The sequence below is a fragment of the Manis pentadactyla genome, chromosome 6 (genome assembly GCF_030020395.1).
Source record: "Manis pentadactyla isolate mManPen7 chromosome 6, mManPen7.hap1, whole genome shotgun sequence".
In the NCBI taxonomy this organism is placed as follows: Eukaryota; Metazoa; Chordata; class Mammalia; order Pholidota; family Manidae; genus Manis; species Manis pentadactyla.
Genome location: NC_080024.1, coordinates 95,415,625 through 95,435,072, shown reverse-complemented (window position 1 = coordinate 95,435,072; position 19,448 = coordinate 95,415,625). Strand labels below are relative to the sequence as shown.

Genomic DNA, 19,448 nt, shown 5'->3' with positions numbered 1-19,448 from the left:
TTCTATTTAAGGGTTGTAATTAGGAAGGAAGAAGAAAAGCTATAAAAGTAGCAGACGGAAGAAAACATGGGAAGATTGATTATTTCTTTGACATATCTTCTTGTAGAGTAACTTAAGCATGTATAGGTTTTAAACTACTAATTAAATTGCACACACACATTAACATAATAGGAATACAGTTACATAACCAAAGCAGATCTATAATTACCAGCCATCTCCAGTGAAACCAAGAAAACCAGTTAGGCACCCTAGGCATTTGTGAAAATTTATCTATGATATGATGGATATTGTTCAACTGTACTTGAACAGTCTGAGAGAAATCAGACAAATTAAAACAACCCATTCCTGGGAACTGTTCACATCCCATATGTTCTTTTAACATTAGATAGTCTGTAGTTGTAAGATTTTGGAGTGCTACAACTTGCACTTCTCCAAATTCTTGGTTGAGTTCCAACAGTATAGTTCCAGCCAAATTTGTTGTTTTACTGTATGCACAGGCCAGCTTAGATATCTCCTTCTTCATTCCCATGGCAAGTCCAGGAACCGGTGGGATGAATGCAGCTACAGCTGTAGCAGTGCCTGGATCTTTGTTGAGGTTTTTTGATGATCATCTTCTGGTATGAGTCTTCCAGAGAGTGCTGATGTTGGAAGTTCTTCTTCATATCGTATCTTAGTTCATTTTCTGGGTAGCAAAATTAGGCTTTGATCTTCTGTATAAACATAAACAGACCCTTTGCCCACACTTTGATATGCCCTTTATACCATTGTGTAGAACTTATTGGAGGTTACCACACAGGAACTGCTTTTTTTTTTTTTTTAAGAGAAATGAATATTATCAGAAAAAAGTACCTCCATAGCCGATCATCTGACATATGTGTATGTTTTTAAGTTTATTTATACCCCATCAATTCTTAAAAGAATATATAGCAGCTTTTCCTGTAATACCTCCTATTTGGGACTTTGGTAACATTAGAATTTTGCTATTTACCAGCTCTTGTTGGAGTTCAGCTGCTGCAACCTCTACCCCTTGATTCATTAAACAGATATTTATTGAAGCCCATGCTATGCCAGGTATTGTATTAGAGGCTTGGATAAGGAGGAGACCAAGATAGTTGAGGGGCAAGTTCTCTTGAAACTTACTTTCCAGTAAGGGAAGGTAAACTGCAAACCAACATAGGAATTACCAGTAAAGTACCATATGTAACACAGGATGCAGTGATAAGGACCGGAGGTGAAAGGAAAGGAGTGACACACAGCAGCAATTCACCGGAGAATTCTGCTTTATTAGGGAAAGGTGCTGGGTTATATAGGAAGGGGCATGGGGTGATTGTGGTGTCACTTCTATGGGGCTGGTGGCTATTGGCTAGGTGCTGGGATTAGGGGGGCGAGGGGTGATTGGGGTTCAGGTGGCGCTGGCGGGAACCGAGGACCCGGAAGAGAAGCAGGAATTTCGCCATTTTATGGGTGGGGGCCCTTCAGGAGGGTTGCCTCAAATGGCATGGTAAGGAAGGGACCGCTCTGAGTAGGTGATGTCCAAGCCTAGATCTGAGTGGCAAGAAGCATGTAAGTTCTAGGGGAAACAGCCCGTGTAAAGGTCATGAGACAGGAACAGACTTGATGTCTAGAAACAGCAAGGAACTCTGTGAAAGGAGCTTCCTAAAGGGAAGTTAGGGAAAGGAGAGGTGGACAGAGGTCTTGTTATAGGTCACAGTAGTCCAGAGAAGGAGTTTGAGTTTTACAGTGGTTTTATAGGAAACACTATAGTATCCATAACAAGGGGTGGTATGTTATCTGCATAATGGTAACCTTGGCATAACAGTGAAAGTGGGATCTGTGTAAAATGTAGGCCACGTTATTCAAAGCTAATGAGATGACCCAAAAATCTGTACACTTGTCAATAAGGAACATTCTGATTTGTGGCTGGCTGAGACTTCCAGGACAGTTCCAGTAATTCCTGAATTTACTAGTTAGTTGGCACCTATTTTGTCTAAGAAAGAAAATAGAGAATTTTAGGGAGGAGGAAATTATCGCGTTTGCTCCTTGTGGCGGTGACGACAGCGATGACATACACCGACCTGGTTCACTTCAGTTCTTTATTGTTGCTCGGAAGGTCGGGAGAAGGTGAGTGAGAAGAAGCAACAGCCGGAGGGAGCGAGTGAGAGGAAGAATGAGAGGAGAGAGAGAGAGAGAGAGAGAGCTTCTCTTTCCTGCTTATGCCTTATATAAAGGAAGCTGGCCTATGGTGATCAAGATCATGCGTGACCTTTAAGCTGATTGGTAGCATGCCTTCTGCATGAGTTGAGCAGGAGTGCGGAAGCATGGGGCAAGCCTATAGGAGCAACTTCCTTATGCTAATGCCACCAAACCAGGAAGGGTGGCGCTCAGGAAGTGGGCGCCATCTTAGGGCGTTGGTCAGCTACAGTGGAAGGGCGGTGTTCAGCCATAGTGGGACTCAGCCTTGGCCGTAGGCCGGCCCCTACATCTCCCCCTTTTTTGTTTTTTAACACAATGAGGCTCAGGGACCATGCCTGTCTTAGGTTGTCAGGGAGGCGCAGCATCCTTACCCATCATAGGGCAACAGACAGCTAAGGTCTGCGCCCTGTCTTAGGTTGGTATGTGTACCTCCTGATCTTACCCGTCTTTGACTACTGGTCCAACATATTGAGCTACACCCTAGGGGAGATGCCTTCCTCTATAGCTGCCATGGCCTGCACCAGAGCCATCCGCACTTCTCGATGTTGCCGTTGCATGGAACAGACTTTTCTCCCAAATAGGAGAAGACCTACAAGGAGTAATATACCCATAACACCCATGCCTGACCAGGCTTTGGTGGCATTTAGCACGGCTTCAGCAAACTGAGCTACAGACAGCGCCTCTACCTTTTGGGAACTAACATTCAATATTTCTAGCCGTAGCTGAGTGGTGAGCACGTCAAACTCACTGGACCAATTGGTGGATAACATCTTGCCTAATTCCCTGGACAGATTGGCAGCTTTAGAGAGGTTATGAAAAGGAATGCCAGTAATACATAGAGCTGTCAAAGGGCAGATATGGGAGATTAAGTGTACTATTGGTAGAGAAAAAGGCGGGAAAGGTATGTGCAGTTTCAGTCACCGGGAGTGGTAGAGGCCAAGCCTTCACGAGACCCCATAGTTCTCTGGGTTCCGCTATCGCCTGCTGAAGGATCAGTAGCAGGATCAGCATCAGTGGGGTCGGCATCTCGCACTTCCGGTTCTGGTCTTGCCACTCTCCATGTCAGGCATTCAGGCACCCAGATGGGATTGTTTCGGTCCTGTGGGAAAACACAAACAGAGCCTCGGTTCCAGATTAACACTGGATCCAGGCCTTTCCATGATCCTTCCAATACATCCTTCCACATAACTGCGGGCATGTCTTTAGGCCTGGAACGGCGATTATGCCGCTCTGCTGCACTGTGGCCATCTTTGTCCAATGTCAAAAAATTTAAAATGAATAATATGATGTTAAGTTTCTCTCTGGGGGATCTGAAGTCTGTCCCTATTCCCCCTTTTTGTTTATAGAGAGCATTTTTAAGGGTCAGGTTGGTGCGCTCTACCACGCCTTGCCCTTGAGGGTTGTAGGGAATACCTGTGGTATGGGTGATATCCATTACCCTTAAAAATCTGAGAAAGGATTGGGATGTATATGCTGGTCCATTATCAGTTTTTACATGCTTGGGCTTTCCCCAGGCCGAAAACGCCTGAAGGCAGTGAGTTATGACATCTCTAGTTTTTTCCCCTGTATGGCAAGAGGTGAAAATGATGCCTGAGCAGGTGTCAACAGACACATGAATATATTTCATCTTGCCAAACTCTGGAATATGAGTGACATCCATTTGCCAAATGTGATTGGGTAGTAGTCCCTTTGGATTGACTCCCTCTGAAACGGTGGGTAAGAGTGTAACACACCATTTACAACTTACTACTATGGCTCTAGCTTGGTCTCTAGTAATATTATATTTTAAGTGAAGGGTGTTTGAATTCACATGAAATTGTTTGTAAAATTGTGTGGCTTGTTCTACATGGTCAAATATCACTGAGATGTTAGACTCTTGGGTCAGGGCATCAGCATGTCTGTTTCCCTCAGCAATGGGTCCTGGGAGGGAAGTGTGGGCTCTTACATGTCCAATAAAGAAAGGTGTTGATCGATCCCAGATCAGTTGTTGTAGCTTTCTAAAAATACTGGCAACGGAGGAAGACTGGCTAATATAACTTACATTCTCTAAGATGGACACAGCATTCACTACATACTGACTATCTGCTAAAAGGTTAAAAGGTTCCTGTGAGAAAAGTGTAAAGGCTTGTGCTACAGCCAACAGCTCTGTTTGTTGGGCTGAAGTGGTTGGAAAACTGAATGTCCAAGATTGGTCACCAGTGACCACAGTCCCGATGCCATTCTTTGACCCATCAGTGAACACCACCTTAGCCTTGGGTATGGGATTACATCTTGTGTTTTTAGGAAAGATGACAGGATTAGAGAGGCAGAACTGTAGCCAAGGATGTTTTGGGTAGTGGTTGTCAAAGGAAGCATTGGTGATGGTGTAAGCAACAGCCCATGCATCACAGCATGCAGTAAGACATTCAATCTGCTCAGCAGTATAAGGTGTTATTATTATGTTTGGGGGAATCCCAAATGTTTTTATAGCTGTCCTGATTCCCTTGATGATCAAATCAGCTATACTCTGAGGTTACCATCTTAATGTTTTTCCTGGAGAGTGGGCCAGATATACCCAGAGAATTGGCCCTTCCTGCCAAAGTACCCCTGTTGGGCTATTATTACTGGGTATCACTATAAGGAATAGCAATTTGCCATAGTCTATTCTATCTACCTGGGCAAGCTGCAAGCGGGATTGGACTAGGCTCAAGGCTTCCTTGGCTTGCTTACTGAGAGAGCGCGGAGATGATAAATCAGAATCGCCCTTCAGTGTCTCATATAATGGACTGAGCTCTTTATCTGTAAGCTTTAGGAATGGCCTTACCCAATTTATATCTCCAAGGAGTTTTTGAAAATCATTGAGGGTGCTTAGATGATCTGTTCTTATGATCACTTTTAATGGTCTAACAATAGTGTCTTCCAATTTTATTCCTAAATACTGTTTGGTACAAGTTACCTGTACCTTTTCTGGTGCTAGTTCTAAGCCCCGTTGTTTAAAATGTTCTTGCAAGAAGCAGAGGCCTTCTTCTACTACACTGTTCCTTTCATGACATAAGAGAATATCATCCATATAATGATAGATAATCACTTCAGGGAACCTTTTTCTAACTTCTGCCAGGGCCTTATGTACAAACAATTGGCACATAGTAGGGCTATTCACCATGCCTTGTGGCAACACCTTCCATTCATATCGCTCATCTGGGTGACCATGATTGACGGCTGGTACCGTGAAGGCGAACCTTTTACAATCCTCAGGATGAAGAGGGATGGAAAAGAAACAATCTTTGATATCTATTACAATGGTCTTCCAATCTTTTGGCAGGGCCATAGGCAATGGTAAACCTAATTGTACTGATCCCATGAGAATCATCTGTTTATTTACAGCTCTTAGATCATGCAGCAATCTCCATTTTCCTGATTTCTTTCTTATGACAAATATGGGTGTATTCCATGGGGAAGTAGAACTTTGAAGATGCCCTGCGGCAATTTGCTCTTGCACTAATGTGTGGGCTGCTTCTTTTTTCTCTCTGGTAAGGGGCCACTGAGGAACCCACACGGGCTCCTCTGATCGCCATTGTATTTTTAGTTCTTGTCTGTCCTCAATGGCCCCGAGGAAAAACCCAGTCCTGGGCCTCCAATCCTACTGGGTACCACTCCTAAGAGCGGGATGGGTGTCTCTCTGCCAGTCAAGTTTTTTCCTATGCCTCCGGTCCCTGTATGGCCCTGCTTCCTCATAATGGACTTGGCCTGATTACTATAGAAGGTTTCTGTTGTTAGTTTAAGATTCATCTGGGTCAGTATGTCTCTTCCCCAGAGAGACACCGGTATGCTCAGCACATAAGGTTGAACTACTCCCTCATGCCCTTCCAGATCTTTCCAGGGGAGTGTGGCAGCACTACATAATGGGGCTTGAGCTATGCCCAGCCCTCTTAGAGTCTGAGCAGCTCGGTTTAGAGGCCAATCTTTAGGCCACTCATCTTCCCTTATAATGCTGCGATCTGCTCCTGTGTCTAATAGTCCTAAGAAGTTCCTATCTCTAATCTTCAGGACAAGCATAGGCCTGTCTCCCAGCTCCATTGTGAAACAGGTCAGAGGGGCCCCAGATGATCCAAATCCTGATTGACCTCTTTTCATGTTTTTATGTCCATATTGTCTATGCTTACTAGGAAGCATAAGAATTTGAGCAATGCGGTCTCCAGAATTGATGGCTGTAACGCCTCTTGGGGAGGAGACCATAATCTTTACTACTCCCTCATAATCTGGGTCAATAACTCCTGGGTGTACTATCAATCCTGCTTTGGTTGTGGAACTCCGGCCCAATAGGAGTCCCACTGTATCCTTAGGTAATGGACCTTTAAGATCTGAACTCTACTAACTGGACCCCCATCTCGGGTGTCAATACGAGTCTGGTGGTGGCACGGATGTCCACTCCTGCACTCCCTGCGGTGGCTCTCCTTGGTTCTTCAACTCCAAGCTGGATCCTTGATCTGTCAGATGAAAATGTGTCCTGGGAATTTGTTGGATCACCCCATACATTTGAGGGCCCTGAGGTGGGGGGCCCGGCCTCCCGTTTTTTGCCTGCTGCGGGGGTAGTGGGCATCCCTCCACATCTACTACTGATCTGCACTCTCTTGCCCAATGGTTTCCTTTTCTACATCTGGGACATAATCTCGGTTGTGGTTTGATGTTGGTCACACTGGCTCCTCCTCCGCCTAATTTCGGGCAATCTCACTTTAAATGACCCATCTGCTTGCAATGGAAGCATGTCCCGGGAGGGGTACCCCTGCTACGCGCCTGTTGCAGTCCCTGAGTTATGGCTGTGGCTATCACTTGTCCTTGCACTACACTATCATTGATGTCTCAGCAAACTTTGAGGTACACATTTAAATCTTTATTTTTCCAAGGCCTGATAGCTTCTTTACACCATTTATTTGCTTGCTCATAGGCCAACTGTTTTACTAGGGGCATGGCTGTGTCAGCATCTCCAAATATATGGTCTGCGGTTTGCATCAGTCTCGCCAAGAAATCTGCATAAGGCTCATTTGATCCTTGGAGTACTCTGGATAGTTGACCTTGTAAATCACCAGAGCCCTGGAGTGTTTTCCAGGCCTTGACAGCTGCTGTAGCTATTTGCATATACACTGCAGGCGGGTAATTTATCTGATTATGCTGTCCTAAGTAAGGTCCTGTGCCCATCAGCATCTCTAGGTTCCACTGATTGTTCCCTGCGGCAGCGTTGCGCCGGGCAGTGTCTTGTGAAAGCTCTGCCCACGCAGTTTTGAATAGCAGGTACTGACCTCCAGTAAGGCATGCTCTGGCTACATTAGCCCAATCATCTGGTGTTAGATTCTGAGTGGCTAATGACTCCACTATGGCCACAGTGAATGCTGCTTGCACTCCATAGGTGGTGGCAGCTTCCTTTAGGCTTTTTACAAGCTTAAAATCTAGGGCTTGATGGTGTCTTTGCTGGGTGTTTGGATCTTCTATTACTGGGAAGGCTGCATTCCCCTCCATGGTTAGCCATTCCCTCCATCTATTCTTACCCAATTGTTCTTGGCACTCCTGGCCACCACAACATGAGTAACTCTGGTAAAGGGGTGGCTCTGCTCTATAGGTTGGAGAGCAAAATGGATGATTTGGGGCGGTTGGCACAATCTCTTCTACCTTACTGCTCTTATTGGGGAGAGGGGCCGAACTAGTCTCTCCTTCCTCTCTGCTTATTCTCAGTTGGCTCAGTGAGGGGTACAATGTGGGCCAATGTCCTCTCTGAGCAGCCCTAGCCTCTAACTCTTCTCCTGATAATTCTTGGTCCTCTTCCTCATCAGAGGACCCCCCCTGTGTAGATCCTCTTTCAGATGCTCTCGCAGAGGCTCTTTCTTCTTTCACTTCCTCAAGAACCTCCTCTCCTTCCCTTATGGCCTCTTTACAACTAGGTTTATTCTCCTTTAGGCCGCTCCTAACCAGCCCCCATATGGGGAGCGTCCCAGCCGGGAGCGGCTCCCTGCGATCTGCGTTGCACAGATCCTCACCTAACTTTTCCCACACGGGGGTAGTGATTCTTCCTTCATCTAGGAACCACGGAGCATGCTTCTCTACCGTGTGGAGGAAAGCCCTTGCGGTTTTTGTTTTTAATGATGTTCCGTTGGCCCTCAGGAGTGCTCTCAAAGGCTCTTCTGCTCTAATTCTAGACACTTCAGATTCCATGTTAGCGATTAAAGGATAAAAGGCTACTCCTAAGTTTATGGGTAAAGGGTACTCTTATCGCTAACCTGCATTCGTCACTATACCGTGAACTTTTCTTGCTTTGTCGCTATCCCGCGAACTTTCACTGGTGCCCTAACTTTTCATAACATTTTTGACAAAACAAAACTACAACAAAGAACACTATGACAGACAGACAAAACAGAAATCCCCACCACAGCTGCTTGCTATCTCCTTTCCTACTTCTACTTTCACTTTGCTCGTTGGTCCACTCACCCTTCTCCTCTGAGGCGCCTTCCGGAGCGATCCTTCCAAATGGGGTCCACAGGTACTGCTTCAGGGTAAGAAGCTCTATGGCGTCCGCGTCCGCCAGTTTTTCCTCTGGGTGGTTGGAGAAAAATTCCCGGGTTTTGGCTCCAGATATCGCGTTCGCTCCTTGTGGCGGTGACGACAGCGATACGTGTTCAGCCATAGTGGGACTCAGCCTCGGCCGTAGGCCGGCCCCTACAGGAAATGGGCAGCAGGGGCAAATATATTCAGAGTGTGAATTGGATGAAGAAAAAAATGTGACTTAGACTGAGTAACAGAGAAGTTGTTGATGACCTTGGCTAGAACGTGGTAAGATGGGAAGATTTTTTAAATGTCTTGAATGGTAGATGAAACAATGAAATAGGGGTGACTTTGTCAAGGTTTGCTGTCAACAGGAGATAAATGCTACAGTACCTTAAGGACTATATGAAATGAAGGAAGGTTTATTTGTTTTATTTTGTCAAAGTCAAATACTACAGCTTTTTTGCTTGCTTTAAGAATGATGCATACAGAGAGAAGTTGACATTGCAAGAGAGTGAGGATACCAATAGTGAGAAAGTGAGAGAAGATGGGATCCGGAGCACAGATGGAGGATCAGCTTCGCCTAGAAATCAGAATGCAACAGCCTTGTTCAGGCTGTGCCTTGGTATAGTTTCTTCCCTGATCAAGAACCCTTGATGGTGTTCTTAGTAGTAACAGTTAACTTCAGGGTATCCTTTTCATGATGTTTTTTGCACACTTAGAGATTTGTGGAAACAGAATTTGAAAGTAACCAAACGGACATATTCAGAGGCAATAGCAATGAGTCTTCAAGGTAGTTGTCAAAGTCAGCGAACTATTTCTTGAAAATTCTCAGGTATTCCTTTGGCTCTAGAAAATATGACATATGATATAATACTTAAATGATCATGTGATATATACTATTTATTGGAAATGCTAATGTGACCAATCTACTCTTTCTAATTGCTTATTCAAAGAAAAAAATTGTTCAGCTTATTTGATGCACATGTGATTATGAAATACGTAGAGAAAGTGTGAAAGCCCAGGTCATACAGGAGGTAAATTGTGCAGTTAGTAATCTAACCAATTTTTAAAAATCTTAGTTACTCAAGCTTTTATGCCCTCAAAAATATGAAAAGTTACCCAACTGGTTTTTTAAAATTTAAAGAACAATAGTAAGAAACATGACAGAGATATATGAAAAAATTGCAGGCAGTCTCACTTGAAAATATAGGGGCAAAATCATAAAGTATTTGTGTATCTAAACCAGCACTGCAATAAAAACTTAGTAAACATCACCAAATAGGTCTTATCCCAGGAAGGCAAATGTGACTGAACATTAGGACATCAATGAATATGATCAAGCACATTAATAGATCAAAGGAAAAAAATTTTTATTATCTCCACATAGTTGCTGAAAATGTAGTTGATAAAACTCAGTATCTCTTCCTGATAACAACTCATGGTAAAACTTAAACTAATACCAGAAATCAGTGGCCAATAATAGACTTACAGGAAGAACATGAGATATTCTAATTAAAGAAAAAAGTACATGTATTTAGTACAGCAGATGTATTACTTTATACCTTATAATTTTTCCCTTCAAAACCAAAGAAACAACTGGAAAATTTATTAGAACTAATTATTTATGAAATAAATGTTTAAAAATCAATTTTCAGTAGCCTAGATAAAATGGATAAACACCTAAAAAAGACATAAACTACTAAAATTTACTCAATATATAATAGAAATTCTGAATAGACCTATATAGCAAGAGATCAAATTAGTGATTTTTAAAAATCCCACAGAGAAAACTCCAAGCCCATATGACTTCAGTGGTAAATTCTACCAAGTGTTTAAAGAAAAATAACACCAATCCTTCACAAGCTCTTCCAAAAAACAGAGGAGGGAACACTTTCCAACTCATTCTGAAGCCAGTTTTATCCTGATACCCAAACCAAAGACATTGCAAGAAAACTACAGGCCAGTATCTCTAATGAATATAGACACAAAATTCTCCACAAAATGCTAGCAAGATTCCAACAATATATAGAAGTGATTATATACCATGATCAAATTGTATTAATGCAAAGTTGGATCAAATGGGATTAAATAAGCAATGTAATAAACAGTATTAATAGAAGAAAAGACAAAAGTCTCATGATAATCTCAGCATTTGACAGAATTCAGGACCCTTTCATGATAAAAATCACTAATCAAACTAGAAATAGAATGTAATCTCCTCAGTCTGATAATGCTATCTATGAAAAATCCATAGCTAACATTGCACTTAGTAGTGAAAAACTGCATGCTTTCCCCTAAACCAGACAAGGATGTCCACTCTTGGCATTTCTACTCAACATAGTGCTAAATGTTCCAGCTGGGGCAGTTAGGCAAGAAAAAGAAATGAGGCATTTGGTTTGAAAAGGAGGAAGTAAAATTATTTGCAGGTGTCTTGATCTTGTATGTAGAAATATCCTAAGAAACCGAACAAAAAAATCTATTAAAACTATAAAAGAGTTAAGCAAGGTTGTTGCAGGATTTACACGATCAGTATCTAAAAATGACTTGTATTTCTATAATTTAGCAATGAGCAATCTGAAAATAAAATTAAGAACACAATTCCACTTAGAATCAAGAGAATAAAATAGGAATGAAATTAACAAAAGTGTAACACTTATATACTGAAAACTTTGAAATATCATTGAAAGAAAATAAGTGGAAAAACATCTCATATCCATGGATTGGAAGATGGCAATACTCCTGAAATTAATCTCCAGATTCAATTTAACCCCTATCACAACCTCAGCTGCCTTTTTACAGAAACTGAAAAGCTGACACTAAAACTACCATGTCAATGCAAAGGACCCCAGAATAGCTGAAGCAGTTGTGAAAAGGAAGAACAAAGACGGAGGGTTCCTCCTCTCGATCTCAACTGACTACAAAGCCAGAGTAAGTGATCAAGACTGTCACTGTATAAAGACAGGCATGTAGGTGGGATGAAATTGAGAGTCCAGAAGTGAACCCACACATTTTCAACAAGAGTGCCAAGGCAATTAAGTGGATAAAGAATAGTCTTGCCAATAAATGGTCCTAGGACAACTCAGTAGTCACATGCAAAATAGTGAAGTTGGACCCAAACCTCACACCATTTACAAGAATTAATTAAAAATGAATCTATGACCTGAATGTAAAAACTAAAACTATACAATTTTAGAAGAAAATGTAGGTATAAATCATCCTCACCTTGGATTAAGCAATGGCTTTCTGGATTTTGCAAAAGTGACAAAAGAAGAAATAGACACATTGAACTTCATTAAAATTAAAAACTTTGTGCCTCATCAAATACCATCAATAAAGTAGAAAGACAAAACAAGTAAAAAATATTTGTAAATGGAATATCTGATAAGTGATGTGTGTCTAAAAGGTAGAAAGAACTTTTACAAGTTACCAATTAAGAGATGAATAACCCAATTTAAAAGGGGGCTAAGGATTCTAGTAAACATTTCTCCAAAGAGGATACACAAATGGGCAAAAAGCATATGAAAAAGATGTTCAACATCATTAGTCATGAAGGAAATCAAATCAAAATTTATACCCACTAGGATGACTAGAACCAAAAAGACAGTATGTGTTGGTGAATGATGTGGAGAAATGGAGCCCTCATACACTGCTGATGGGAATGTAGAATGGTACACCTGCTTTGGAAAACAGTTAGGCAGGTCCTCAAAATATTCTTTATAGAGGAACCTTCTTCTACTCCTAAATGATATGTCCAGAGAATTGAAAATGTATGTCCACATGAAATCTTGCACATGAATGTTCATAACAGCATTGCTCAAAAATAGCACAAAGTTGAAAAAAACTCAAATGTTCATTAACTGATGAGTGGGTCAGTAAAGTATGGTGTATATACAATGGAATATTATTCAGCCATAAAACATAAAATTCTGATAAATGCCACAACATGGAAGAACCTCAAAAAGATTTTGCCAAGTGGAAGAAATAAGACACAAAGACCACATATTTTATTATAGCATTTATACGAAATATCCAGAATAGGCAAATCCATAAAGACAGAAAAATAGATTAATGGTTACCAGGGCCAGCGGGGAATACAGAGTGGCTATAAATGGGTATGGCGTTTGTTTTGGGGGTAATGAAGATCTCTGGAATTAGTGGCAATGGATACACAATTGAATAGTAAAACCACTGAGTTGCATACTTAAAAAGATTGAAGTTTATGATATGTGATTAATATCTTAAAATATTAAGCTGTTATTAAATAGTAAGTGACTAGTTTTTAAAGAAAATCTTTTGTATGCTATGAATGGCAAATTCAAAAATGGAAGGAATAAATGCCTGATAAAATTCAAGGAAATTTTGGTAAAGGGAAATTATCCTACAGGTAATAATACCTATTATAGTATTTAAAGAACAAAGAATGTGACACTATCACTGGAACAGACCAAAAAAGGAGAAAAGAAACTTAAAGTCTAGAGAGACCTAAATGTATATATTAAGAAAGTAATATATAGTAGAGATAGTGTTTCTCCTCATTGGCAAAACTATAGATTATTTACAAAACAATGGTGTTCAACACCTTTATCAGTTGGCATCTTGAGTTCAATGAAACAGCAGAAAATAATTCTGGCAAGCTTAAGCAGAGATGAACTAACTTACAGAAAGTATATCAGGCAGCTCAGAGGCTGACAGCAACCCAAAGATGCTAAGCTTGTGGCAGAGCCTCCCTCACTGCTGGACTAGGAGGCGAGGGTGCAGGACTCTCAACCCCACCTGTGCCGTCACAACGAAATTCTGACCATCCTTGCATGTTCCTGTCATTCCCTCATGACTATGAGATGTAGGCAGAGCCCAGGCCTGCATCTTTATTGCTAGTGGTGGTGAAATGGTATGTGTCCATCTTGGATACTGCTGTGGGAGGTAGGGCACTGTAGCATCAACCCAGATAGGTGGTGTCCAAATGCTGATGAGCCAAAAGTAAAAGATTTCCACTAGCATTTAGAAAAGCTAAAATTAGAACCATCCTTTGTATCATAGACCAAAATAAATTCCACATGAAGTCAGAATGTAAATGTAAAACTTGAGATCATGAAAGTGCTTGAAGAAAATACATGTGAATATTTATGTAATCTTGGTTTGGGAAAGTTTTTGAGCATTATATAAAAATCAGAAAGCCTTAAAAATGTTGGTATAGAGTATTAAATTACCCAGAAAGGGAATTGTCGTCTGTTAAATTTAAAAATAAAAAACTAAAATACTATATTCCAGAACACTTAAACATGTGTTTCTCTGGATGATGAGACTAGATAGGGATGATTGTTCCTCTCTCCTTCCCTTTCCTCTCTTCAAGCTGTTTTTGAATTTGGAAGGTGAGTGATCTGGTTGTTGGTCTGTAAGAACACGTAGATCCCTGGATCTTCCTAAGTAAACATCATGCTGAACACTACAAAGTAGAAATGACTGTCTAAGGAGCAGGTGATGCCAGTGGTGTTTAGACACCCTAGTTTCTATAAAAATAATGTAAAATGGCTATTGGAACTTGCTCCATCTGGTGGCGCTTGAAGGAAGGAAAACCTGAATAATTGGATGCTGACTCCAAGAATGCCCCTCCCCCGAAAGGTTGTGATATGTCTTACGTCCTACATTATTTTTTTTTTGGTATCATTAATATGCAATTACATGAGCAACATTGTGGTTACTAGATTCCCTCCATTATCAAGTCCCCACCACATACCCCATTACAGTCACTGTCTGTCCGTCAGCATAGTAAGATACCATAGAATCACTACTTGTCTTCTCTGTGCTATACTACCTTCCCCGTACCCCACGCCCGTACATTATGTGTGCTAATTGTAATGCCCCTTTTTCCCCTTATCCCTCTCTTTCCACCCAACCTCCCCAGTCCCTTTCCCCTTGGTAACTGTTAGTCCATTCTTGGGTTCTGTGAGTCTGCTGCTGTTTTGTTCCTTCAGTTTTTCTTTGTTCTTATGGATACTCCACCGATGAGTGAAATCATTTGGTACTTGTCTTTTTCTGCCTGGCTTATTTCACTGAGCATAATACCCTCTAGCTCCATCCATGTTGTTGCAAATGGTAGGATTTATTTTCTTCTTATGGCTGAATAATATTCCATTGTGTATATGTACCACCTCTTCTTTATCCATTCATCTACTGATGGACACTTAGATTGCTTCCATTTCTTGGCTATTGTAAATAGTGCTGTGATAAACATAGGGGTGCATATGTCTTTTTGAAACTGGGCTCCTGCATTCTTAGGGTAAATTCCTAGGAGTGGAATTCCTGGGTCAAATGATGTTTCTATGTTTAGTTTTTTGAGGAACCTCCATACTGCTTTCCACAATGGTTCCAGCAGTGTAGGAGGGCTGGTTCCCCTTTCTCTACAACCTCACCAACATTTGTTGTTCTTTGTCTTTTAAATGTTGGCCATCCTTACTGGTGTGAGGTGATATCTCACTGTGGTTTTAATTTGCATTTTTCTGATGATTAGTGATGTGGAGCCTGTTGGCCATCTGAATTTCTTCTTTGGAGAAGTGTCTGTTGAGCTCCTCTGCCCATTTTTTAATTGGATTGTTTGCTTTTTGTTTGTTGAGGTGCATGAGCTCTTCATATATTTTGGATGTCAACCCCATATCGGATGTGTCATTTATGAATATATTCTCCCATATCGTCCTTCTCCATTGTTTTTTGTTTTGGTTTATTTTGTCTCATTTTTAAGAGAACCCATCTACTTGACTAGGACTGCACTAGTTCATACTCAGGGTATTGGCATCTAAGAGGAAGCCTCACAGATGGAAAGATTCTGTATGTGATCATTATTGTGGCCTATATTTTATCACCTCATGCTTATACCTACAAATAATAAGTAGCCCCACATTCCTGTGCTAGCAGCCCTTAGATCCCTTATACCTTGTTCTCTCTAATCTTGGTTAACATCTATTTGACATGAAAGACTGAGTGGGTTCTTCCTATGTAGAGGTGAGTCACCCGACTGGAATGAAAGGCTGCACTGTCAAGAACAGAGACCTTGACACGAAAGGATGCAGGGAACCCTTCATGTTCCTTGAAGGCCCATCATTGGCATGTTCTGGAAACACACCAAGAGATCTGGAGAAGCTAGGAAAGGAAGAGAGAATACAGGAATGGCCACTTGTCCCCATCCTTGCTACTCCATGACTTTTCCTCCTTATAAAATAAAAATAATAGTTATGGATGGCTTTGAATTTTTTTTTCTAATTGCCTTTAGCCTTTACTAATAAGAAGACATGAATTAGTAAACATGACCTGGATGGGATTTTCTAGTTGAAATTGTCACGATCTAAAAGGTCTGCATTAAAAAAATACATATAAAAATATATGTGAAAGACTTACAATAGATGCTTTTTTCTATGACTGTTTCTTCAGGGGACTCATTGAACATTTCTGTTATTTTTATTTCCAGTCATGAACAGCATGACTTTGAATTTCAGTAAGTTTCAAAGTCTCCATGCCTTCAGCTGTCATGTTAATAGAGGAACCCCATTGCTCTGGAATCAAACTGGTATATTACTGTTTTTCATATTAGATGGCTTACTTAAATAGTTTCACCTAAGTCATTCTGAGAGATGGGTATAAAAGAGCCTGGGCATATGTGTGTTTTTTGAGCTACGCATTTCATGAAAACTTTTGTGGTTTTCTCATATTTAAATTTTCTTCTATTTTTCTCATGTTTTGGTAATTTGGAGCAGGTAGCAGCTATATAAGAGAAAAAAAATTTCTTTTTTTCTGCTAGAAGCTAGGAAGAGTTCTTAACCACATTTCCTTGGCAGTTAAAGTATGAGGTTCTTGCTCATTGTTCATGGAAGCTGTTGATGCTCTGGTGAATGCAATATTAGTGCAACAGTGCTTAGGCATGGGGGAGAGGCAGGTCTGCCCCTTTTGACTTCTGGCAGCAGGCTCGAAGGGACAGGAAGGTGTAACTCAGTGAGGAGAGGAGCGCATGCACCCAGGGGGTCTCTGAGTGGTGAGGGCTCCTGCCTGCCTACCAGCCTCAGTGGCTCCTGGGTGTGACTCACCCATGCTTTGCTTTTCTCTTTCCAGGAGCTGCCTATTGCCAGTTCATGGACATGCTGTTTCCAGGCTGCATTAGTCTGAAGAAAGTAAAATTTCAGGCAAAGTTGGAGCACGAGTATATTCACAATTTTAAACTTCTGCAAGCATCGTTTAAGCGAATGAATGTTGATAAGGTAGGAAACTAACTGTTACCACCATAAAATGCATTGTCTTTCCTTGAAATTACTTTTGTGCAGAAATGAAAAAAATCCAAAAAAGTTACCAGTGGGATATATATGTCTTTGATATTGGAGAGGATCTGTACATAACATAAACATCAACCTTTCCTTCCCATATTTATATGAGTCTTTTCTTTAAGAAGATTTCTAAACGTACAGCTATTAGACTAAAAACTCTAACACAAATTACAAGTGTTAGAATGTTGTTATTCTGTTTTGACATTGCAGATGAGAAATTTTTGTTTTCCAAATGCTACTGTGGTTCTTTGCTTATTTTGTTTCTTTGGAGAAATGACATATTACAGTGGAGATGGCATGGGTTTGCAACCCAGTGCTATGACCTGAGCACGTTATTGAAATTCTTCAGGTCTGAGTTTACCCATTTAGAAAATGGGACCAAAAGCCCATGGTTATGCTGTGATTATGGAGCTAAACGAGGGAATGCACATCTAAGTGCCCAGCATAGTGTACACACTCAGATTCCCAGTCAGTGTCTGTGAATTGTTCTTTCTTTCCCCTTTGAATTTCAAAATTTTGTCCAAGAGTAATAAGTAGACTGGAGTCCTCCTGCACCCCCCCCCCCCCACAGCCCCACCTCAATGAAGGACTCTTGCTGAAGTCGGCTTGGTCTCTGAGTGTCCCTGCTATTCAGGTACATACTCAGTCCACATGCTTTATTTAGGCTGTATCTCTTAGAGGGAGTAGGTTTGGAAAGAAATGACTTTTGAATAAGGTAAAAGGGAAAAACCAGCAGGGGAGAAATGGAAGGTTTTTCTTTGCATAGATAAATAGGTCATGGGAATTAAAAATTAAATACTGGGTTATAAGAGTTAAAGTTAGAGGAAAAGAGATGAGTTTGCTAAACTGTATTTTTAAAAATTTAATGTGATTAATATCTTTCTAAATCAAAGTAATATTTATTAGAGTATTAATAAAATCTTGACCTCCCATTTCCTCAGAATTTTTATTTCAAAGCACATCACGTCCTTTGCCGTGGTTAGTTTCTAGTTAGCTCCTTCCATACATATTCAGAACCAGAACTCTATAGGTTCTTCTTACTACTACCAGTGTTGCTTGTTATACATTGCTATATCATTTCTCTATACATGCTTCTAAATTGGAAAGAAACACCCATTCATAGGTTTATTGATAAAACTTGCTATATAACAAATTAGAGGACTCCATATCTGTGTAGAAGTGTACACACAGAGAATGGATGAGTAATTCTAAAGAATGTTGAAGATCAAATTCTTGTAGTGGATGGAGACTGGCATTAATGACCTTTGTTGGCCTCCCAGCCTCATGTGCTCTGATCTACCCAGCGGTCCTTGGACAGAGACGGTGGGCCCTGTTCACATTTGTCATATCCTGACAGCATGTGGGGGGCTTCTGTGCAAAGATGTGCTTGCCACCTCAGATTTTGAACTTAGGCCCCCCTCAGAACTTTTATTTTAATAGGGAATGCAAAAGTACATCAACAGAAGCCAGTGCCTACTTTGCGCAGCTAATGTAGCACCATCATCTAAAACTGGTTTATAAGTTTCCACATTTGGCAGAAAGCATAGTAGCATGTTAATTAAAGGGCCTCATGTTCTCAGACAATATCAGCATAAGCAAAGCTTATAAATTAGAAGACATGAAAATAATTAAAGAGTACATGTGCAAGGAATTCCTCTGTGTGGCAGACGTGGCTGAAATTTGGAAGGAGTGAGAGGGGCCAAGGATCAACCACGTCCCCCTCACTGCCAGGGTGTTCATGAAAAATGTGGTCTCCAAAAGCTTGCTTCTCTCTATTTTGTTCTATATTTGATTTAGTTTCAAAGTTAGCTTCATAAATACCATCATTTAAAAATCCATTGCTAATGATTTTGTTTAATGGGCAGTCTAAAATGTTTCCATTACTGTTTTTCTTTCAAGTTGTCATTGATATTTAAGGTCTTCCTACGTTTTCTGAGTGCTCCTGATGATCCATTTTAGGGTATGAGTGGGATGTAGCTCCTGAGGCCGCCGGGCCTTGCTGGAGATTTGATTTACACAGTTCTGTTCATTCCCACTGTGCAACTGTGTGCTTTGGGCACTAGCTTTCTGTCTGATTCTTACATTGACACTCACAAACACACAATCTGACCGTTTCCCTGGCTTTGTAACGTGCATGGCTCATGTTCAGCTCGTATTCCAACATAAAGATGAGGGAAGTAAGAATCTGGCAGTTGTGCAGTTTGGATAGCTAAGTACTTTTCCATTTTCCTTAAGAAACTGCTGTGTACTGAATTAAAGCTGAGCAAGCACACCATATTTTTTCCTGTCATAATTCTCAAAATTCCTGTAAGACCTCTAAAGGGAATAACCATTGGCTGTAAGGTACCAGGAAGAAAGGCTCCTCCATAAAAAGCTGAGATTCATCTCAAAGGTTGATATGGATGCTTTGTGCCATGTCCTCCAGAATGCCTGTAG

At 41.0% G+C, this 19,448-nt stretch overlaps 1 protein-coding gene across 10 annotated transcripts in view; it reads left to right on the top strand.

The window, feature by feature from the left end:
• MAPRE2 (microtubule associated protein RP/EB family member 2) overlaps positions 1-19,448 on the top strand; it is a 149,576-nt gene that overhangs the window by 98,339 nt on the left and 31,789 nt on the right. For all 10 annotated transcript variants that reach the window (XM_036885133.2, XM_036885140.2, XM_036885172.2 and 7 more), the window contains one exon: positions 16,804-16,949. In XM_036885133.2, coding sequence (XP_036741028.2) covers positions 16,804-16,949 — 146 coding nt within the window. The remainder of the gene's footprint in view (positions 1-16,803; positions 16,950-19,448) is intronic.